The sequence below is a fragment of the Octopus sinensis genome, linkage group LG5, assembly GCF_006345805.1.
Source record: "Octopus sinensis linkage group LG5, ASM634580v1, whole genome shotgun sequence".
Lineage (NCBI taxonomy): Eukaryota > Metazoa > Mollusca > Cephalopoda > Octopoda > Octopodidae > Octopus > Octopus sinensis.
The window spans coordinates 108,663,667-108,688,689 of NC_043001.1; the positions used below are offsets into that span (position 1 = coordinate 108,663,667).

General features: G+C 39.3%; 1 protein-coding gene across 1 annotated transcript; it reads left to right on the forward strand.

Annotated features, from left to right (window-relative positions):
* Positions 1 to 1,004: 1,004 nt before the first annotated feature.
* LOC115212052 (histone acetyltransferase KAT5-like) lies at positions 1,005 to 23,186 on the forward strand. Its single transcript, XM_029780861.2, has 4 exons — positions 1,005 to 1,094; positions 2,523 to 2,569; positions 5,857 to 6,063; positions 19,409 to 23,186. The coding sequence occupies exon 4, from the start codon at positions 19,630 to 19,632 to the stop codon at positions 21,109 to 21,111; it is 1,482 nt and encodes a 493-aa protein (XP_029636721.1). The 5' UTR covers positions 1,005 to 1,094; positions 2,523 to 2,569; positions 5,857 to 6,063; positions 19,409 to 19,629; the 3' UTR covers positions 21,112 to 23,186.
* The last annotated feature ends 1,837 nt before the right edge of the window (positions 23,187 to 25,023 follow it).

Consider the following 25,023-nt stretch of genomic DNA (forward strand, 5'->3'; position numbering starts at 1 on the left):
GGGTCGATGTAGTCGACTTATTCCCTTTGTCTGTCCTTGTTTGTCCCCTCTGTGTTTAGCTCCTTGTGGGTAGTAAAGAAATATATATACTACTTATGAGTAATTCTGTATTTTCAGCTAGAGTGTAGTACATACGAATATACCAGCCCGTGGCGCAATAAAATGTAGGCTCACGGATGTTACCCCACCCCACCCGATTTAGACAATCCCCTATTATGAAACTAAGAACTTCCTGCGTCACTAAGCATTCGCTGATAAAACTGGCAATTAAATCATGCATTGTAATACATTTGTGGGAAGTAGGTTAGTCAAATACATTGACCTCAGTGCTTAACTGGTACTTTGTTTTGTTGACTCCGAAAGAATGATATTGGTAAAGTTGACTGCGGCGTGATTTGACCTCAGAACGTAAACAGTTAGACGAAATACCTATTTCTTTATTACCCACAAGGGGCTAAACACAGAGGAGACAAACAAGGACAGACAGACGGGAACAAACGGATCAAGTCGATTATATCGAACCCATTGCGTAACTGGTACTTATTTAATCGACCCCGAAAGGGTGAAAGGCAAAGTCGACCTCGGCGGATTTTGAACTCAGAACGTAACGGCAGACGAAATGCCGCTTAGCATTTTATCCGAAGTGCTAACGATTCTGATACTGCGTCAGCAAAAATTAGCAAATAATAATAAAGTTGTATGATGACCGTAAGACTTTTTCCTCGGCCGAATGCACCCGCCCCAAACTATTTATCCCACAACTTACCAGCTAAATGAAATCACTAGCTATTTAGATTATAAATAAAAATTTTACCTAACAAATACACAGAACACTAACATATAATTTTTATGCATGTGCACATACGCAAACATTTCTTTTATTTATACTTTCAATATCTCTTCCAACTATATTTAAAGCCATTCTACTTTTTCCAGAAAAAATTCAAAAACTGTAATTTCAGGGGAGATAATCTAGGTTCCCCATTAAATGCGTTGACTACTGCGCCACCTGACGGTCTGTAATAAAACGAATTGTTTGAGTTGAATGTCTTTGGTGTTTCTACCTCTTATGAGCTTCAAGGATTTACTTTTAGGTAATAATAACAATAATAATAATGATCTGAGATATTTTTATGTCTCTGTTTACTCTATTAATCACCTCTCGTGTATTGCAGCTTATATTTTTTATTATATTTGTTATATATATGTATGTATATATATATATGTGTGTGTGTGTGTGTATGTTTCTTCTCAAGTTGCATATGGAGGCCTTTAAAAAATTTGTACATTACATCTGATGAATTTATACTAAATGTACCGATTATTTCAATTACTTTTTGGCTCTTTATTATTAATTCGTAAATTTTAAATGTACATTAATTAATTAATCAATATTTTTAGACACACAAAGTTACTTTTCTATGTCGATTTCATGCCTGAAAATTACAATGAAAATCATGGTTTTCCCCTAAAATGCATATGGTAGACTATTTGGATTATAATTTCAATAAAACCGCAAACTGCCTTTGTGATTACATGTAAACTTTAGATCAGATAATCTCTTAAATATAGAACCCCAAAATAGTTTTTTCTTTCTTTTCAAGTTAATCCGATGTCTAAACTTATGTTACATTTAATAACAAACATTGATCTTAAGTTATATAATATTTTTTAATTATAAAGGAAAAGTGCTTTTTCGAGGAGGGCAGTTGTCTATATCAAATAAGACCGTTAAAGGAAATCGAGTATTCAATATGATCCTCTTTACCGCTGCTGTATTTATTTATGCCTACCACATAGAGGTAGTATTAAAATAATAATAATTAAAAGGAGAAAAGTATTCGCTCTTAAAGATTTGTTAGTTTTTTCTTATTGATCAGTAATTTATCTTAAATTTGAAATTTGTTTGGTTGTAGTTTATCATCCATAAGTTAGTGTAGTCATCGTTTTTTGTGGCCAGCAAAAAGTGCTTCCGATGTTTTTCTTGCTTTCTTTTATTAAATTCCATTTTCAGAAACTCATAAAACAAATCTGGCCGGGTTTTTTTTTTTTTTTAATATTTTTTATACTGCCTACAATTCTGTTTTGTTTAGTGAGAACAGATCGGCGAAGGCAGTGGAGAGCCGGGATAAATAAATACTTTCCACCTAATTAGCTCAGTATCGAGTTGGAATATTATCGGAATAGATTCTATCTGGAGTTGGTTTATATACGTTAGGCGATCTTTCGAAGTTTGTACGTATAATGCGGTGAACAGAGTGAAAAAAAAAATCGCATCGCTTGAAAGTGAAAGCAAAGCACAAATTACCATCGTGTCTGTGTATCTGTGTTGTAGACGTAGCTAGGTGCGTGTATGTATGAGAATGTTCGTAAAGTTGGCTCTATTACCCTTTATTTTCTATCTGTGCTGTGTAAACATTTTATTCTGAATTTAATTAAAATATAACAAATCAACCGTATCGATTGCTGATCAATTTCCCGATTATTAACGATTATTTATTTGTTTCTCTTTATACTTTCAGTGCAGTTTGTTTTACCGTTTTATATGTACAATATCCGAAAGTTCGACGTAAGTTCAATTAACGACTTTTTATACTTCTTGTTTTTGTTGTTGTTTCTGTTTTTGTGAGGGATAACCATAATATATAGGCATTCGTTTCTTGACACTTTCCCTTGTTAACAATTTTGACCAAACAGAATCCAGCGGAATTTCAACGGAGTTGCTCTTTTCTTAGTGATTCTTGGTAAAATGAATTATCTTTTACTTGTTTCAGTCATTGGATTGCGGCCGTGCTGGGGCACCGCGTTCAATGATTTAGTCGAACAACTCAACCCCTTGTACTTATTTTATATCGTTATCTTTTTGCCAAACCGCTAAGTTACGGAGGGGCGACATAAGCAAACCAACACCGGTTTCCAAGTGATGGTAGTGTGTCGCACGCACGCTTACAGTACTACTTGAGAACAGTGGTCCCGGTGCGCGCACTCGCGTAATCGCGCATCTGCGCTAGCTAGTCGTGACTGGTCGATCCTACAACGACTACCTAGCAAAGTAAATAAAACACAAAAACACAACGTAAGGATCGACTAGTCATGACTAGGTAGCGCGCACCGTGACCGCTGTTCTCAAGCAGTACCCACGCTTACATCCGCCACCACACACACACACACACAATGGGCTTCTTTTTGTTTCTGTTCACGAAATCCATTCACAAGGCTTCGGTTGGCTTGGAGCTATAGCAGAAGACTCGGGACCATTGTATTTAAGTAGTACCAAAGACTCTAATCCAAGGTGCCTCTCAATGGGACCGAACCTGCAATCTTGTGATCACGAAACAAACTTCTTACCACACTGCTACACCTCTGCTTAAAAATATATATCTCTTCCATGGCAAGGAATCCTATCCCAATCTCTCAAGGATCGAAGTTGTCCGTAAATGTTTTTAAGTCATCTCTGAAAGATGTTGTATAAAATAACTTGCATACGATCTAAAGAAAACCAGGTTGGGTTTTGTTTTTAATTAAGACTGCTTTTATTAACGCAGGCAGTTGAAAGGGATCCAATTAAAAAGCGACTGTCTTGATGTTTCAGCCTTTATAAAATGAAAGTAAATCAGTGAAAGCCACGTTGTATAGTAGTGCCATATTAGTCGTTCATGCATTTTTTTTTCTTTCTAGTATCGGTTGCATAAACCCATTAGTGTTGTATTGTTTTACAGCTGGATGTCCCTTCGTTAAGCTTCTTTTATTTTTTTTTCCACATGTCTTCAGAGGTACAAAGCAAGCAGACGATTTGTATACAAGGCGGCGAGCTGGCAGAAACGTTAGCACACCGGGTGAAATGCGTAGCCGTATTTTGTCTGCTGTTACGTTCTGAGTTCAAATTCCGCCAAGGTTGACTTTACCTTTCATCCTTTCGGGGTCGATTAAATAAGTACAAGTTACGCACTGGGGTCGATATAATCGACTTAATCCGTCTGTTTGTCCTCTCTGTGTGTAGCCCCTTGTGGGTAGTAAAGAAATAGGTATTTCGTCTGCCATTACGTTCTGAGTTCAAATTCCGCCGAGGTCAACTTTGCCTTTCATCCTTTCGGGGTCAATAAATTAAGTACCAGTTGCGTACTGGAGTCAATCTAATCGACTGGCCCCCTCCCACAAAATTTCGGGTCATACAATAGAAAAGGATTTGTTAACAGGAGATATGACTTTGTTGCTTGTAGCTTTGCTATTTTCAGAGGAGCGTAAATGTAAACAAGCGCATGAGCACGTGCACATACACACACACACACATACTAGGTTTGCTTCCCATCCATGTTGCTTTTCGATTCAGTCCCACTCTGTGGCCCTTCAGGCAAGTGTCTTCTACTATAGCCCCAGGCCACATCATCATCATCATCGTTTAACGTCCGCTTTCCATGTTGGTGTGTTTACATACTTGTAACCTAGCAGTTCGGTAAAAAAAGACCGATAGAACAAGTACCAGGTTTACAAAGAATAACTCCTGGAGTTGATTAGTTCAACTAAAGGCGGTGCTCCAGCATGGCAGCACTCAAATGACTGAAACAACTAAAAACGTATGTGTGTGTGTATATATATATATATATATATTAAGTGTAGGAAGAAATGGAGCTGAACGAAGATTTAACAAAATTCCTTTTTATTATTTTCTACATATGTTTCGTGCTTTTTCTGTTGTGATTTTTGCTACCCAGGTATCGGTTATCATTTGAATTATCCGTAATAAGATAATTCATTTATCTACTTCAATAATATATATATATATATAAAATAGCATTTAGCATAGCAAAAGGGAGAAAGAGATCATTCTCGAATAAATATGAATCACATGAAAAAGGAAATAAATGCTGGCACCACATGAAAAGCATCCAGTACACTCTGTGAATGGATGGCATTAGGAAAGGCATCCATCCATAGAAACAATTGGAATACGATGCAGCCCTTGGATTCCTCAGATCTTCTCAAACCAGCCAGCCAGCCAGCCATGCTTTAATGGAACATGGGTATTAAAGGACAGTAGTGATGTGTTCATAGTCCTACATGGTTCCTTTCAAAATCTGTTCTGTTTGTGGTTAAGAGTATCCTTATCCAAACATTCTAAATACTATGTACAATGGGGTAAGTTAGAGACCTAAGTACAAGCTAAATAATTCCTTAGCCTCCTCTCTCTGTAGACTGAGTTGAAATCATCTAACCAAGATGATTTTCAGGATCAGCAAAAATAAATGGTTGTGATTGATGTATTAGCTGTAGATCCAGTTGATTTGTACTCATTATCTACTAATTTCATCATCATCATCGTTTAACGTCCGTTTTCCGTGCTAGCACGGGTTGGACGGTTCGACCGGGGTCTGGGAAGCCAGGAGGCTGTACAAGGTTCCAGTCTGATCAGGCAGAGTTTCTACAGCTGGATGCCCTTCCTAACGCCAACCACTCCGTGAGTGTAGTGGGTGCTTTTTACGTGCCAGGGAAGGCTGGCACGTCTACGACCGGTTGATGCTTTTTACGTGCCACCAGCACAGGTATCACAACGACAATTTCCATTTGATATTTATTTTGATGTTGATGTACTTGACTCAATAGGTCTCCTCAAGCACAACAGGTCATGTGCCACCGGCACAGAAGCCAGTCAAGGCGGTGCTGACATCGGCCACGTTCGGATGGTACTTTTTACGTGCCGCCGGCACAGGTATCGTAACTACAATTTCCATTTGATATTTGTGGTTTTATGATAGTCTGAGAAATGAGTCTTATGTTTTGTGTTCCAGTGACAATCAGTTGTTTAGTCCCCTGTTCGCTGTAATCAACCGTTAATCTTTTCCTTTCTGTTTTTTGTAGTACATTGTCCATGATGTCTTTCCTTTTTAAAGACATTAGAATCTGATTTGAGGGAGATTTGGTTGCTGCTTCTAGCAGGTCATACAACCATGTAGATGCTCCCTCGTTTGCTTTAAGATGAATTAGAAATAGCTATGCCTGCTTCTACATCCTTGTTTCAAACCTCAGCAGAGACAGCTTTGCCTTTCATCCCTTCAACATCAGCAAGTAAGTAACAATTATGTCCTAAGTTTACTTTATTCAGCACAATGTACTAATCCTGTATCATCATCATCATCATCGTTTAACATCCGTTTTCCATGCTAGCATGGGTTGGACGGTTCAATCGGGGTCTGGGAAGTCAGGAGGCTGCACAAGGCTCCAGTCTTATCTGGCAGTGTTTCTACAGCTGGATGCCCTTCCTAACACCAAACATTCTGTGAATGTAGTGAGTGCTTTTTACATGCCACCGGCACAGGTGCCAGGGGAGGCTGGCAACGGTCACGATTGATTGGTGCTTTTTACGTGCTACCGGCACAGGTATCACAACTACAATTTCCATTTGATTTTTTTATGTTGATGTACTTGACACAATAGGTCTCTATTTTTATGGTGTGTAAAGTTCTGCTGAACAACCGATTAATGTGTGTGCACATAGGCCCATAAAAACTACCTTTCACATCTACACACACACACTTACACATAAGACTGTCAGTGGGGAAGGCAAATGGCACTGGTGCACTGAACTGGTGGTATTTTTGAAAAGAAAAAGACATTGAAAGTCTACTACTAGGCATAGGAGTGGCTGTGTGGTAAGTAGCTGTAGGCATAGATGATGATGATGACTGGTCTGTCATTATCATCAACTGGCACAAAAATAAAGAAGATACACTGAAAAATACTGAAAATACAGAACCCACCAACACCACCTTCACCCTAAACTATGAACCAAGGCTTGAAAGTATCTGAGAAAGACAGTTTGGGATAGGGGTATGCTGACTAAGATGTAGTTTATATGAGGGCTTTGAACCCTAATTTCTACAATGCTAGTAACTTAACTGCCATTTATAAACTAGTTTTTGCAACCTGGAAATTTGATTGAAGATTTTAATTTAGATCTTTAAAACAGGAAATTTATATCATAGAACCAGGGTTGGTATGAAAAGGGTCAAATTGCATTGCTATCATTTTTGGATAAAGGGCCAATGCTGTGGATTATGGAAGAGTCAGAAAATGGGAAATACGGCATTTGTATGTTATGATTATTTTCTTTATTGCAACTTGTAGACAGTGATGTCATTGATGACGGATCTGTAAAGGGACCAGTTAAGGGGTCACTGCCTTTCTGATTGTTATGGTGACAAGGCATTGTCTAAGTTGAGGGAACAAATATCATGTGTGGTACACACACATACATACACAAGCAATGGTCAGTATATAAAGTACTCAGATGTTATTGTCTGAACTACATTGGAAGCCTGAAGTACTTTCAGGCAGATAGTGTTTGTATATATATATACTTGACCTGACAGTAAAGTTCTCCAGGTACATAGTGCTCAGGTTAACTTATGTATCTGTGTCTCCAGAGCCTGGTATAAATTCTTTAAAATAATATGTGTAGCTAGTGCTCTCTCTCTCTCTCTGGGTATATATATATAAGAGACAAAAGTGTATGTATGCTGCTATATGTATATAAAAAAAAAATACAAAATATGGGACAAGAACGCAAAACATCCAGGCACATGATACAAAAAAGGGACAAGAAAAACAAGGATGGGTCATTTGGAGTTTTCTTTTGTTAGTTGAGTTCCAGATTATATTTGCAGTTTTGACTGGTTATACTCTGGACTGCTCCAATCTGGCCAGCCCGAAAGGAAATCTAAGCCAAGAGCACTAGATTCCTTGGAAGAAAGCAGCGAATGTATACGAAAACTAGGACAGCGGGGGGCAGAGAAATGGTACACAAATACAAATGCAAAGAACAGGACATTAACAACAGGTGTCTTTTGACTAAGGATGAATTAAATTAAGACATAAGAGATGACAGGCATGGGAAGGAATATAGATATTGCATGGGTGGTAGTCAAACCAAGAAAGGTCAGGCTTTGCTGAACACCAGTCACATGGAAGGAGAGGAGCGCGGTAGAGACAGAGGGATAGAAGAATTAGGGAGGGACAAGAAAAAAGAAAAGATACAGAGTAAAGCGAAAGAGAAGGGAAGGTGAGAATGAAGAGAAGGCTAGGAAATGTGAGAGGGTGCGGAGCGAAAGAACAAAGTAAGTGTGAAGGGGCTGATTGAAAGAATGAAAGGAGCAGTCCCAAATATAACCAGCCGAAACTGCAAAGATAATCTAGAACTTGACTGAGTTCTTTATTGCAACTTGTAGACAGTGATGTCATTGATGACAGATCTGTAAAGGGACCAATTAATGGTTCACTGCCTTTCTGATTGTTATGGTGACAAGGCATTGTCTAAGTTGAGGGAACAAATATCATGTATGGTACACACACACACACACATACATACACAAGCAATGGTCAGTATATAAAGTACTCAGATTTTATTGTCTGAAATACATTGGAAGCCTGAAGTACTTTCAGGCAGATAGTGTTTGTATATATATACTTGACCTGACAGTAAAGTTCTCCAGGTACATAGTGCTCAGGTTAACTTGTGTATCTGCGTCTCCAGAGCCTGGCATAAAGTCTTTAAAATAATATGTATAGCAAGCGGTCTCTCTCTCTTTATCGCTGGGTATATATGTATATATATTTATATTTATTGAACCTCTCAAAGGCAGTGACTTATGACTGAGACCTTTGGCAATGTGCTGTGCTTGAGAGGGCCCAACAAGCCAAGTGGACCCATGCTGGTGGCACATAAAGAACACCTTTCAAGAAGCAAAGTGGCTGAGTTCTTTTCAGGCATTGGGCCTCACGGAAGCAATGACTGAGACCTTTGGCATTATGTCATGCTTGAGAAGAAGACCCATCAAGCCAAGCAAAGGCACAGTTGTGGCAGATACCAGTGTGACACAAATTGGTATCCATGCCAGTGGCACGTAAAAACACTCTGGTTTCATGCAAATGGCACGTAACAGCACCCATTACACTCTTAGAGTGGTTGGCGTTCAGGAAGGGCATCCAGCCATAGAAAACGATACCAAATCAGACTTGAGTCTGGTGCAGCTTACCGGTCAAACCATCCAACCCATGCCAGCATGGACAATGGATGTTAAATGATGATGATGATGATGACATGTGCGCGCGCGCACACACTCACACACACACACAGAGGCACTGGTGTGGTTGTTCACGAGAAGTTTTCTTCCTATTCACATGGTCTCAACTTCTGTTCCACTGCATGGCCCCTTGGGGCAAATGTCTTCTACTATAGCCCCCAACTATGATGTAGTTTATGTGAGGGGTTTGAACCCTGATTTCTACAATGCTAGTAACTTAACTGCCATTATTAAACTAGTTTTTGCAACCTGGAATTTTGATTGAAGCTTTTAATTTAGATCTTTAAAACAAGAAATTTATATTAATGTGGATTAAAGAAGAGTCAGAAAATGGGGAAATATGGCATTTGTATGTTCTGATTATTTTCTTTATTGCGCTTGTATACAGTGATGTCATTGATGACAGATCTGTAAAGGGACCAGTTAAGGGGTCACTGCCTTTCTGATTGTTATGGTGACAAGGCATTGCGTAAGTTCAGGGAACAAATATCATGTATGGTACACACACACACACATACATACACAAGTAATGGTCAGTATATAAAGTACTCAGATTTTATTGTCTGAAATACATTGGAAGCCTGAAGTACTTTCAGGCAGATAGTGTTTGTATATATATACTTGACCTGACAGTAAAGTTCTCCAGGTACATAGTGCTCAGGTTAACTTATGTATCTGTGTCTCCAGAGCCTGGTATAAAGTCTTTAAAATAATATGTGTAGCTAGTGCTTTCTCTCTCTCTCTCTCTCTCCTCTCCCTCTCTCTCTCTCTGGGAATATATATATAAGAGACCAAAGTGTATGTATGCTGCTATATGTATATAAAAAAGAATACAAAAAAGGGACAAGAAAATCATCCAGACATATGATACGAAAAAAGGACAAGGAAAACAAGGATGGGTCATTTGGAGTTTTCTTTCGTCAGTCGAGTTCCAGATTATCTTTGCAGATTTGGCTGGTTATACTCGGACTGCTCTAATCTGACCAGCCCGAAAGGAAATCTAAGCTAAGAGCACTAGATTCCTTGGAAGAAAGCAGTGAATGTATATGAAAACAAGGATGGGGAAAAAAAACCCAGAGAAATGGTACACAAATACAAGTGCAAAGAACAGGACATTAACAACAGGTGTCTTTCGACTAAGGACAAATTAAAACATAAGAGATGACAGGCATGGGAAGGAATATAGATATTGCACGGGTGGTAGTCAAACCAAGAAAGAAAGGTCAGGTTTGGCTGAACACTGGTCACATGGAAGGAGAGGAGAGTGGTAGAGGCAGATGGAGAGAAGAATTAGGGAGTGACAAGAAAAAAAAAAAGGGGGACAGAGTAAAGCGAAAGAGGGGGGAAGGTGAAAATGAAGAGACGGCTAGAAAATTTGAGAGAGGGGGAACGAAAGAACAAAGTAAGTGTGAAGGGGCTGATAGAAAGAATGAAAGGAGCAGTCCCAAATATAACCAGCCAAAACTGCAAAGATAATCTGGAACTCGACTGAGTTCTTTATTGCAACTTGTAGACAGTGATGTCATTGATGACAGGTCTGTAAAGGGACCAGTTAATGGGTCACTGCCTTTCTGATTTTTATGGCAACAAGATATTGTCTAAGTTGAGGGAACAAATATCATGTATGGTACACACACACATGCACACAAGCAATGGTCAGTATATAAAGTACTCAGATTTTATTGTCTGAACTACATTGGAAGCCTGAAGTACTTTCAGGCAGATGGTGTTTGTATATATATATACTTGACCTGACAGTAAAGTTCTCCAGGTACATAGTGCTCAGGTTAACTTATGTATCTGTGTCTCCAGAGCCTGGTATAAATTCTTTAAAATAATATGTGCAGCTAGTGCTTTCTCTCTCCCTCCCCCTCTCTCTTTCTCTCTTTATCTCTGGGTATATATGTATATATATTTATTGAACCTCACAAAGGCAATGACTTGTGACTGAGACCTCTGGCAATGTGCTGTGCTTGAGAGGGCCCAACAAGCCAAGTGGACCCAGCTGGTGGCACATAAAGAACACCTTTCAAGTAGCAAAGTGGCTGAGTTCCTTTTAGGCATTGGGCCTCACGGAAGCAATGACTGAACCTTTGGCATTATGTCATGCTTGAGAAGACCCATCAAGCCAAGCAAAGTTGCACTTGTCGCAGATACCGGTGTCAGGCAAATTGACACCGATGTGGGTGGCACGTAAAAACACCCTGTCATGCAAATAGCACATAAAAGCCCCATTACACTCTTGGAGTGGTTGGCGTTTAGGAAGGGCATGCAGCCGTAGAAAACGATGCCAAATCAGACTTGAGGATGGTGCAGCTTACCAGCCCAGTTAAGCCATCCAACCCATGCCAGCATGGACAATGGATATTAAATGATGATGATGATGATGACATGAACACACACATACAGAGGCACAGGTGTGGTTGTGCATAAGAGGTTTGCTTCCTATTCACGTGGTCTCAAATTCTGTTCCACTGCATGGCCCCTTAAGGCAAATGTCTTCTACTGTAGCCCCCGACTATGATCTAGTTTATGTGAGGGGTTTGAACCCTAATTGCCACAATGCTAGTAACTTAACTGCCATTATTAAACTAGTTTTTGCAACCTGGAATTTTGATTGAAGATTTTAATTTAGATCTTTGAAACAGGTAATTTATATCATAGAACCAGGATTGGTATGAATGGGTCAAATTACATTGCTTTCATTTTTGGATAAAGGGCCAATGCTGTGGATTATGGAAGAGTCAGAAAATGGGAAATATGGCATTTGTATGTTATGATTATTTTCTTTATTGCAACTTGTAGACAGTGATGTCATTGATGACAGATCTGTAAAGGGACCAGTTAAGGGAACACTGCCTTTCTGATTGTTATGGTGACAAGGCATTGTCTAAGTTGAGGGAACAAATATCATGTATGGTACACACACACACACACACAAACACACAGAAGCAATGGTCAGTATATAAAGTACTCAGATTTTATTGTCTGAACTACATTGGAAGCCTGAAGTACTTTCAGGCAGATAGTGTTTGTATATATATACTTGACCTGACAGTAAAGTTCTCCAGGTACATAGTGCTCAGGTTAACTTATGTATCTGTGTCTCCAGAGCCTGGTATAAAGTCTTTTTAAAGTAATATGTGTAGCGAGTGCCCTCTCTCTCTCTCTCTCTGGGTATATATATATATAAGAGACCAAGGTGTACGTACGGTGCTATATGTATATAAAAAAGAATACAAAAAAGGGACAATAAAACAAGGACAGGTCATTTGGAGTTTTCTTTCATAAGTTGAATCCAGATTATCTTTGCAGTTTCGGCTGGTTATACTCGGGACTATTCTAATCTGGCCAGCCCCAAAGGAAGTCTAAGCTAAGAGCACTAGATTCCTAGGTAGAAAGCGGCGAATGTATACGAATACAAGGATGGGGGAAAAAAATGGAGAAATGTTACACAAATACAAATGCAAACAACAGGTGTCTTTTGACTAAGGAAGAATTAAATTATGACATAAGAGATGACAGGCATGGGAAGGGATATAGATATTGCATGGGTGGTCGTCAAACCAAGAAAGGTCAGGCTTTGCTGAACACTGGTCACATGGAAGGAGAGGAGAGAGGTAGAGGCAGATGGATAGAAGAATTAGGGAGTGACAAGAAAAAAAGAAAAGGGACAAAGTGAAGTGAAAGAGGAGGGAAGGTGAAAATGAAGAGAAGGCTAGGAAATGTGAGAGAGGGAGAGCAAAAGAACGATGTGTGAAGGGGCTGATAGAAAGAATGAAAGGAGCAGTCCCAAGTATAACCAGCCAAAACTGCAAAGATAATCTGGAACTTGACTGAGTTCTTTATTGCAACTTGTAGACAGTGATGTGATTGATGACAGGTCTGTAAAGGGACCAGTTAATGGGTCACTGCCTTTTTGATTGTTATGGCAACAAGATATTGTCTAAGTTGATGGAACAAATATCATGTATGGTACACACACACACACACACAATGGTCAGTATATAAAGTACTCAGATTTTATTGTCTGAACTACATTGGAAGCCGGAAGTACTTTCAGGCAGATAGTGTTTGTATATATATACTTGACCTGACAGTAAAGTTCTCCAGGTACATAGTGCTCAGGTTAACTTGTGTATCTGTGTCTCCAGAGCCTAGTATAAATTCTATAATATAATGTGTAGCTTTCGCTCTCTCTCTCCTCTCTTTCTTTCACTCTCTCTGGGTATATATGTATATATAATTCTATTTATTGAACCGCACAGAGGCAATGACTTGTGACCAAGACGTTTGTCTATGTGCTGTGCTTGAGAGGGCCCGACAAGCCAAGTGGACTCATGCTGGTGGCACATAAAGGACACATTTCAAGTAGCAAAGTGGCTGAGTTTCTTTCGGGCTTTGGGCCTTAGGGAAGCAATGACTGAGACCTTTAGCATTATGTCATGCTTGAGAAGATCCATCAAGCCAAGCAAAGTTGCAGTTGTGGTAGATAACAGTGTCGGGCAAATTGATACCCATACCAGTGGCACGTAAAAGTACCTTGGTGTCATGCAAATGGCACGTAAAAGCACCCATTACAGTCTTGGAGTGGTTGGCGTTTAGGAAGGGCATCCAGCCATAGACAACGATGGCAAATCAGACTCGAGTCTGGTGCAGCTTACCAGCTTACCTGTCAAACCATCCAACCCATGTCAGCATGGACGATGGATGTTAAATGATGATGATGACTTGTGGGCACACACACACACACACACAGAGGCACTGGTGTGGTTGTTCATAAGAGGTTTGCTTCCTATTCACATGGTCTCAAATTCTGTTCCACTGCATGGCCCCTTAGGGCAAATGTCTTCTACTGTAGCCCCCGACTATGATCTAGTTTATGTGAGGGCTTTGAACCCTAATTGCCACAATGCTGGTAACTTAATTGCCATTTATAAACTAGTTTTTGCAACCTGGAATTTTGATTGAAGATTTTAATTTAGATCTTTAAAACAGGAAATTTATATCATAGGACCAGGGTTAGTATGAAAAGGGTCAAATTACATTGCTTTCATTTTTGGATAAAGTGCCTATGCTATGGATTATGGAAGAGTCAGAAAATGGGGAATACGGCATTTGTATGTTATGATTATTTTCTTTATTTCAACTTGTACACAGTGATATCATTGATGACAGATCTGTAAAGGGACCAGTTAAGGGGTCTCTACCTTTCTGAATGTTATGGCGACAAGATAGTGTCTAAGTTGAGGAAGCAAATATAATGTATAGTACACACACACACACAAGCAATGGTCAGTATATAAAGTACTCAGATTTTATTGTCTGAACTACATTGGAAGCCTGAAGTATTTTCAGGCAGATAGTGTTTGTATATATATACTTGACCTGACAGTAAAGTTCTCCAGGTACATAGTGCTCAGGTTAACTTGTGTATCTGTGTCTCCAGAGCCTGGTATAAATTCTTTAAAATAATATGTGTAGCTAGTGCTCTCTCTCTCTCTCTCTATCTATCTATCTATCTCTGGGTATATATATATATATATATGTATATTTATATCTATTGAATCTCACAGAAGCAATGACATGTAACCAAGACCTTTGGCAATGTGGTGTGCTTGAGAGGGCCCGACAAGCCTAGTGGACCCATGCTGGTGACACATAAAGAACTCCTTTCGAGTGGCATAGTGGCTTTGAGCATTAGGCCTCTCAGAAGCAATGACTGAGACCTTTGACATAATGTCATGCTTGAGAAAACCCATCAAGCCAAGCAAAATTGCAGTTGTCACAGATACCAGTGTCAGACAAATTGGCACCCTTTCCAGTGGCACGTAAAAACACCCTGGGGTCATGCAAATAGCACATAAAAGCACCCATTATACTTTTGGAGTGGTTTGGCATTTAGGAAGGGCATCCAGCCATAGAAAACAATAGAAAATCAGACTTGAGTCTGGTGCAGCTTACCAGTCAAACCATCCAACCCATGCCAGCATGGACAATGGATATTAAATGATGACAATCATACACACACACACACACACACACACAGAGGCACAGGTGTGGTTGTTCACAAGAAGTTTGCTTCCTATTCACATGGTTTCAAATTCTGTTCCATTGCATGGTACCTTAGGGTAAATTTCTTCTACTGTAGCCCCCGACTATGATCTAGTTTATGTGAGGGCTTTGAACCCTAATTGCCACAATGCTGGTAACTTAATTGCCATTATTAAACTAGTTTTTGCAACCTGGAATTTTGATTGAAGATTTTAATTTAGATCTTTAAAACAGGAAATTTATATCATAGGACCAGGGTTAGTATGAAAAGGGTCAAATTACATTGCTTTCATTTTTGGATAAAGTGCCAATGCTATGGATTATGGAAGAGTCAGAAAATGGGGAATACGGCATTTGTATGTTATGATTATTTTCTTTATTTCAACTTGTACACAGTGATATCATTGATGACAGATCTGTAACGGGACCAGTTAAGGGGTCTCTACCTTTCTGAATGTTATGGCGACAAGATAGTGTCTAAGTTGAGGAAGCAAATATAATGTATAGTACACACACACACAAGCAATGGTCAGTATATAAAGTACTCAGATTTTATTGTCTGAACTACATTGGAAGCCTGAAGTATTTTCAGGCAGATAGTGTTCGTATATATATACTTGACCTGACAGTAAAGTTCTCCAGGTACATAGTGCTCAGGTTAACTTGTGTATCTGTGTCTCCAGAGCCTGGTATAAATTCTTTAAAATAATATGTGTAGCTAGTGCTCTCTCTCTCTCTCTCTCTCTCTATCTATCTATCTATATATTTATATCTATTGAATCTCACAGAAGCAATGACATGTAACCAAGACCTTTGGCAATGTGGTGTGCTTGAGAGGGCCCGACAAGCCTAGTGGACCCATGCTGGTGACACATAAAGAACTCCTTTCGAGTGGCATAGTGGCTTTGAGCATTAGGCCTCTCAGAAGCAATGACTGAGACCTTTGACATTATGTCATGCTTGAGAAAACCCATCAAGCCAAGCAAAATTGCAGTTGTCACAGATACCAGTGTCAGACAAATTGGCACCCTTGCCAGTGGCACGTAAAAACACCCTGGGGTCATGCAAATAGCACCTAAAAGCACCCATTATACTTTTGGAGTGGTTTGGCATTTAGGAAGGGCATCCAGCCATAGAAAACAATAGAAAATCAGACTTGAGTCTGGTGCAGCTTACCAGCTTACCTGTCAAACCATCCAACCCATGCCAGCATGGACAATGGATATTAAATGATGACGATGATACACACACACACAGAGAGGCACAGGTGTGGTTGTTCACAAGAAGTTTGCTTCCTATTCACATGGTTTCAAATTCTGTTCCATTGCATGGTACCTTAGGGTAAATGTCTTCTACTGTAGCCCCCGACTATGATCTAGTTTATGTGAGGGCTTTGAACCCTAATTGCCACAATGCTGGTAACTTAATTGCCATTATTAAACTAGTTTTTGCAACCTGGAATTTTGATTGAAGATTTTAATTTAGATCTTTAAAACAGGAAATTTATATCATAGAACCAGGGTTTGTATTAAAAGGGTCAAATTATGTTGCTTTCATTTTTGGATAAAGGGCCAATGCTGTGGATTATGGAAGAGTCAGAAAATGGGAAAATATGGCATTTGTATGTTATGATTATTTTCTTTATTGCAATTTGTAAACAGTGATATCATTGATGACAGATCTGTAAAGGGACCAGTTAAGGGGACACTGCCTTTCTGATTGTTATAGTGACAAGGCATTGTCTAAGTTGAGGGAACAAATATTATGTATGGTACACACACACACACACTGGTCAGTATATAAAGTACTCAGATTTTATTGTCTGAACTACATTGGAAGCCTGAAGTACTTTCAGGCAGATAGTGTTTGTATATATATACTTGACCTGACAGTAAAGTTCTCCAGGTACATAGTGCTCAGGTTAACTCGTGTATCTGTGTCTCCAGAGCCTGGTATAAACTCTTTAAAATAATATGTGTAACTAGTGCCCGCTGTCTCTGTCTCTTTCTCTCCACTCACCCACACACCCACCAGCCAGGTAACCTTGTACCTCCTCTACAGCAAGACACCTGCTTCTTTCTCTCTATAACCTTTCATCATCCGACACAAGAACATCTCTTCCAATGACTTCTCCGCTCTCAAAAGAGATTGTTTTTCCTCTTGTAAGTACCTGGTAGCCCTGTCAGTGCAGGTGCCACTTAAAAGCACCCAGTCCACACTGTAAAATGGTTTTGGCGTTTGGAATGAAGGCAACCAGCTGTAAAAACCTAGCCAAAACTGACCTCGCTTGTGCTTGTGCCACGTAAGAAGTGCCTAATCCCCTCTGCTGAATGGTTGGTGATAGGAAAGGCATCCAGCTGTAAAAATCCTGCCAAAACAGTTACAGAAACCTGGTGCAGGCTTCTGCCTGGTTGGCTCTTGTGAAACCATCCCACCCGTGCCAGCATGGAAGGCAGACGTTAAACGATAGTGATGATGATGATGGATGTGTGTGTGTGTATATATATATATATATATATATATATATATAGAGAGAGAGAGAGAGAGAGAGAGAGAAACACACACTGATACATCATTTACGACAAGGGTTCCAGTAGATGTGATCAACAGAGCAGCCTACTCATGAAATTAACATGCATGTGGCTGAGTACTGCACAGACAAACGTAGCCTTAATGTAGTACTCTGAGAGATTCAGTGTGATGCAGAATGGGAAAAGGCTGGCCCCTTTGAAATACAAGTACAAATCATTTTTACCAGCTGAGTGGACTGGAGCAATGTGAAATATAAGTAACTTGCTCAAGGGTCACAGTGCGCTGCTGGGAACCAAACTCATGACCTTATGATCATGAGACAAACACCTTAACCACTAAGCCATGTACCTACACACACACACACACATGCATGCATATATGTAAATATCGTTGTTTTGACATCCACTTTTCAGGTTGAGTTTAGTGAAGCAGATTTTCTGTGTGCAGACCAACCCTCACCTGTTACTAACCCTCTGTCACCAACCCTCACCTGTTACTAAGCAAGGTAATATTTTCCCCATGACCAGAAATGTTTTCACAGAATATTGGAAACTAGTACTATGACCCGGCAACGCCAGGTCATAGTGCTAGTGCATGCATATACAGCTGCGTGCACACATACACGCGAGTACTGTCCAAATCTCCGACCAGTCACATACAGCTAGCTGGCATTCAATTGGCGTATCAGGTTTCGGGCATTTTGATTGGGTTTTGGATAGAAAATTCACAAAAAAGTCACTTCTATTGATTTTTTTATGGCTTTGCGAGGTGACTGGGGAAATGTAAAGATGTGCACAACCACCCTTGGACGGTTTTGAATGACCATAGAAAGTGCGAGCCCTCTAACTGAAAAATTGTGGATTTGTATAAAGGACACACACACACACAGACACATTTTGCCGTTTAATATATAGAGATGACTGATATTCATTTACAGCACTAGCCCAATGCCAAGACACACAAACACGGACCCACGTACATATACAGGGTCTGATGAATAAGTATCTGGAATGCTGCCATAGTAACACAGCTAAAACATGTAGACTGAAGCCGCTTGGCAAATATTGAGGTTGAACCCTGCTGTGCATGCGCATTAAGTTTTAACGCTCTAGCTCACTTCCACTGTTTACAGCCATGCTTGGAAGGAACATGTGTAGCGTGTGATTGTTGCATTGACCATAACAGAGAAAGTTGTCATGGCGATACCTGCTCAGAGGCCTGCGCAAAGTTGCAGAAAGTGTATGGAGAGGAGTGTATGAGCTGCACACAAGTGTATGAGTGGTTCAGACGTTTCCAAGATGGCCAAAAAAATGTCAATATTGATGAACGTTTTGGGAGACCCGCAACCAGCAGAACTGAGAAAAACATTGCAGATTAGTTATGGTTCAGTTCGGTCCATTATCACTGAAGATTTTGGTATGCGAGGCGTGTCTGCCAACTTTGTGCTAGAACTGCTTTCAGCTGACCAAAAAGCTACTCGGGTTTCAGTTACACAAGATCTCCTTGATTATGGTGAGAATGATGAAAAATTTTTGAAAACTTGGCTTAGGCCTCTGAGCAAATATAGCCAAGCTTTTGTCAAAATTTGATGCAGATTCTCTGCTCAACTTCCTCTGTCATGGTCAATGCAACAATCACATGCTACACACCTTCCTTCCAAGCACTGCTGTCAACAGCAGAAGTGAGCTATAAATATTCCTTCTTATTTCTGTCTCTTAAATATTCCTTTTTACTTCTCTTTTCAGATTGAAATGTTTTTGTGAGACCTGTTACCATTTCAATAACACCAGTTATAACTTCCTCTTTTTCGAGAAAGACAAAGATCCCATCAACCAACAGAGCCTTTTTTTTCAATCATTGTGTTATAAAATACGTGGTTAGGCACAACAAGGGAGATCATAGCTCCACTATACAGTAACTCTCTCCCTTGGTTGCCAACCACGGCACTGTTGATGTTGCACTAGCCATGACGATCATGGAAGATCAAATAGAGTTAACTGAGGGGTGTCGCCTCCCCGTACTGCTAAAGAATGGTGAAGGCTGGCATTCGGCGGAGATCCTCAGCAAAAAAGAAGTCGGTGGTAAGCCGCTCTACTATGTGCATTTCGACGATTTTAATAAACGACTTGATGAATGGGTGCCAGAAGAAAGAATGGACTTGACTAAAGTTGAGATGGCTAAAAAAGATTCCAAATCAGCCAAAAAAGATTCTAAAACTGGTGAAGAAAACAGTCGCCCTAGTACTCCAGAGAGGGATGCACTTCTTGTGGTTGCAGCTCAGTTAGCAAGCCTGCCACCAGTTGCAAGCCCTATACCACCTGTAGTATTGCAGACTCCTGCAGGCTCTCCTGACACGGACATTAATATGTCCAACGGCTTCGCCCGACAGAAAGTTCCAGCAAATGGCTCTCTGCAGAAACAGAAGTCCACTCCAGGAAGGAAACGGAAATCAACTTTAGAAGAAGAAGCTTGCACCCCTCTGACCCCTCAAACAGAATTACTTCCAGTCACTTCTGAGAGTGGTCAGCCCAAGTTACCACGTCAAACAGGCAGCATGGTGGCCCACCACGATGACTTTATCACTCGCATGAAGAACATTGAAATGATTGAAATCGGCAAGTATCGTATTGAACCTTGGTACTTCTCACCTTACCCTCAGGAACTCACTCAGCTACCCATTGTCTATATCTGTGAGTATTGTCTCAAATATGTCAAAAGCAATAAATGTCTTCAGCGACATCTATCCAAGTGCTTATTGCGACATCCACCTGGCAATGAGATTTATCGCAAGAACCACGTTTCTTTCTTTGAAATTGATGGTCGCAAAAACAAGACTTATGCACAGCATCTCTGTCTGCTGGCTAAACTGTTCCTCGACCACAAAACTTTATATTACGACACAGATCCATTTTTGTTTTATGTTCTCTGTGAATTGGATTGTCGTGGTTACCATATAGTTGGTTATTTTTCAAAGGAGAAAGAATCTAGCGAAGACTACAACGTTGCTTGCATCCTTACCCTTCCCCCTTACCAAAGAAAGGGATACGGCAAGTTATTAATTGAGTTCAGTTATGAGCTTTCTAAATTTGAAGGCAAGACAGGCTCTCCTGAAAAACCGCTTTCGGATCTGGGTTTACTTTCGTATCGCAGCTACTGGTCACAAACCATTCTCGATATTTTGATAAACTTAAAACCAAATGAGGCTGGTGAACCTCCCAGCATCACCATCAATGAAATCTCTGAGATGACTAGCATCAAAAAGGAGGACGTCATTTCAACACTACAACATCTTAACCTTATAAACTATTACAAAGGACAGTATATCATTACATTATCACATGAACAGCTGGAATCACATTTCCGTGCGATGGATAAGAGGAAAACCTCCATAGATTCAAAATGTTTGCATTGGCAACCAAAAGACTGGAGTAAACGCGGGAAGTGGTAACTAATTTTCACTTTCTGGCCCTACTCCACACCCCCAAATCTCTGTTGCTCACTGCTCCATCATTTTCTTTCTTCTGCTCTTAATCTTTTTAGCTATTCACTGTAGCATCGACAGCATCTTGAAACTGATGTCGGTAGTGTGTGATTAGCTGGCTGTGAGAAAGATGGCTACCTGCTTCAACCACATTTAGCTGTTATTATTATGTCTGACCTGGAAAATGCCTTTGTATACATTTGTGCAAAAGTGTTACCTAGAAAAAAAAAACATTGAATTTGCTTGTTGATGATACATATATGCTTGCATGCATGCGTGTATGTATGTCCCTAATAGATGTTTATATTTGTGTATAAATGATAAAAAGTAGAAAACACATGCAGAGAAAAACACTGAGATGAGTTTTTTTATTGTCTTATTTGAATCATTCTTTTGTATGTGGATGGGTGAGTCTCTGCGAAGAATTTTTCTTGTCGATGTTTGGATATAAAACTTGTGTATGCATAGATTATGTTTATATATGCATGAATTAAAAAGGTTTGTGTATGAGTGTAATACATACATATACACATATATACTGTATATTGAAATAATAGCATGCAATTCAATATCAAAAAAAATTCCTCACGAAGGTATATTATGTCTAAAATAGCATTGTATTCAAAATATATGTAAATATATGAAACATGGCAGCTTAAAAAATTGTTAATTAGAAGAATGCCTTCCATCTCATTCTTTTTATTAAGTCATTGGTTTTCTGAAGCAAGGATAATAAATATGTGTTCTTACAAGGAATCGGTATATCTTTAAGTGAAATTCCCAGATATTGCTTTTCCATGTTTAATAAATTCAGTACTAAGTGCTCTTTCTAAATAGAGAGCACAATATGTAACATTAATTAAAGGCATTCTTCTAATTAACAAATTTTTAAGCAGTCATGTTTCATATATTTATATATATATATATATATATTTTAATACAATACTAATTTAGACATATACATCTTCATGAGAAATTTTTTTGATATTAAATTTCATGCTATTATTTCAAAATACAGTATGTATATAATCGCTCGTATTAATGTCTAAATACTTTATAGTATTAATATTTTTGACATTTTATACAAAGAGCACTCATTATAAATTCAGTGTATAATATTCCAAGAGAATATATTTAATTAATGATACATATAGACATAGTCGTAGCTGTGTGGTAAGTTAGCTTCCCAACTATATGGTCGTGGGTTCAATCCCATTATGTGGTACTTTGAGTGTCTTCTGCTATAGCCTCAGGCTGACTAAAATTTTGTGACTGGATTCAGTAGGTGGAAACTGTAAGAAGCCCATCATATATATATATATATGTGTGTGTGTGTATGTCATTATGTCTGTGTTTGCTCCCCAGTCTTGGTGTGATTTTGACCCTGTGACATAGCAGTTTGGTAAAAGAGACTGATAGAATAAGTACCAGGCTTTAAAAAAAAGTTCTTCAAGTCACTACTCCAGCATGGCTGCAGTCTAATGACTGAGAAAAGAAAGAAAAAGACTATATATGTGTGTCTGTGTGAATTTAGGAATCAAACATGAAAGTGACTCAAAATCCAAAGGGGAGTCTGTATGAGTTAAAAATAACTATAGAGCAAATAGTTATAGTTTACTGATTTCATTTATTAGCAAGAAACTCTGCTTTCGCTAATTCAGCAGCTCGTCTGAAACTACTTCATCTGAGCTGTAATATTAGCAGAGTTTCTTCACTAAAACGTTATATCTTCAAATTATACAACTATATATGTGTGTGTGTGCTTGTATACATTTACATACACATATACACACTGTGTGTGTATGTGTACAACTGTAGACAAGCGATGTCAAACAAATGGTAATGGTAATTTTCATCAGACATGGTCCGACAGAGCAGTGCATTTATTTTCAGACAGTTTCTTTTTTTTTCAAAGAACTCCTCCAATCACAAAAGTAGGATGTGTTCATATTCTAAACTATGGTAAACGACACCAGATTCCATCACTTTGTTCATCTAGAAAAAATAAATTTGTTAATATACCTCTCAGTATATACATCATATTGGTGTGTCTTATTTTTCTTGTGAAATTATTTTGAAATTATTCCAGTTTTTCATGTGATATATCATTTTTATTTACCATTTCCTAAGGATTGAATTTTAGCATCCTCTTACCTGAGGCTGGGTGGCGGTTCAACACTGCTAAATTTGTTTTAGTTCTTTTTTAAGTCTTTTATGTTACTTTTCTTCATGTAATTTTTTAATAATTACCAAAATGTTTTGTGTGATAATTTCGGATTTTTGAAGTTTAGATAACTGAGGTAAAGTTGAAATTTTAATTTGAAATAAAATTGTATATAGACGCTGGAATGGCTGTGTGATAAGTAGCTTGCTTACCAACCACATGGTTCCAGGTTCAGTCCCACTGCATGGCACCTAGGGGAAGTGTCTTCTACTATAGCCTTGGGCCGACCAAAGCCTTGTGAGTGAATTCGGTAGACGGAAACTGAAGGAAGCCTATCGTATATATATATATATATATATATATATATATACATATATATATATGTGTGTGTGTGTGTGTATGTTTGTGTGTCTGTGTTTGTTCCCCCACCATCGCTTGACAACTGATGTTGTGGTGTTTACATCCCCTTAACTTAGTGGTTCAGCTAAAGAGACTGATAGAATAAGCACTAGGCTTACAAAGAATAAGTCCTGGGGTCGATTTGATCGACTAAAGGTGGTGCTCCAGCATGGCCACAGTCAAATGACTGAAACAAATAAAAGAATATATTAATTGTTGATTACTTAATGACTGCCAAACTATCTTGTGGAGATAAATATTACAGTCAGTACAAGAAGAGAATATTTTCTTTTTTCAAGGAATTGTGGCACGAGTGTTCCAGTTGATCCGATCAATGGAACAACCTGCTCGTGAAATTAAAGTGTAAGTTAGCTGAGCACTCCAGACATATGTACCCTTAACGTAATTCTTATTTCTTTACTGCCCACAAGGGGCTAAACACAGAGGACAAACAGATTAAGTCGATTACATCGACTCCAGTGCATAACTGGTACTTAATTTATCGACCCCAAAAGGATGAAAGGCAAAGGCGACTGCGGCGGAACTTGAACTCAGAACATGGCAGCAGACGAGATACCTATTTCGGTACTACCCATAAGGGGCTAAACACAGAGGACAGACAAACGGATTAAGTTGATTATATCAACCCCAGTGTGTAACTGGTACTTATTTAATCGACCCTGGAAGGATGAAAGGCAAAGTCGACCTTGGCAGAATTTGAACTCAGAACGTAGCGGCAGACAAAATACTGCTAAGCATTTCGCCCGGCGTGCTAACATTTCTGCCTTGATTCTTGGGGAGATTCAGCATGACACAGAGTGTGAGAAGGCTGGCCCTTTGAAATACAGGTACAACAGAAACGGGAAGAAAGATGTGGTGAAAGAGTATAGCAGGGTTCACCACCATCCCCAGCCGGAGCTTGGTGTTTCCGTTCAGTAAACACTCACAACGCCTGGTCTGGGAATCGAAACCACTATCGCACGACCACGAGTCTGCTGCTCTAACCACTGGGCCATTACGCCTCCACTTTCAAGGAATAGGAAGGCATGCTCTAGAGTAAATGGTAAGCTGGTCCTGTCAGTGAACCTGTTTCTGTTTTCTCTCAAATTGGTGCTTATAATGGTTAGTGCTACATTGTAACCGTATCAGGCCATGTTCTTGGCATTCTGGGAATAGCATGAGCAAAATCTCTCTGGATTCCAGGTGAAACAGTAATGAACAGCACACAGAAAAAGAAGACAAAATACTAAAAATTCGTGGTTCTGGGTTCAATCCTGCTGTGTGGTGTCTTGAGCAAATGTCTTTTACTTACAGCC

Excerpts from the sequence above, each read along its gene's own strand:
- LOC115212052 (XM_029780861.2), top strand. The coding sequence starts at position 19,630 with ATGACGATCATGGAAGATCAAATAGAGTTAACTGAGGGGTGTCGCCTC.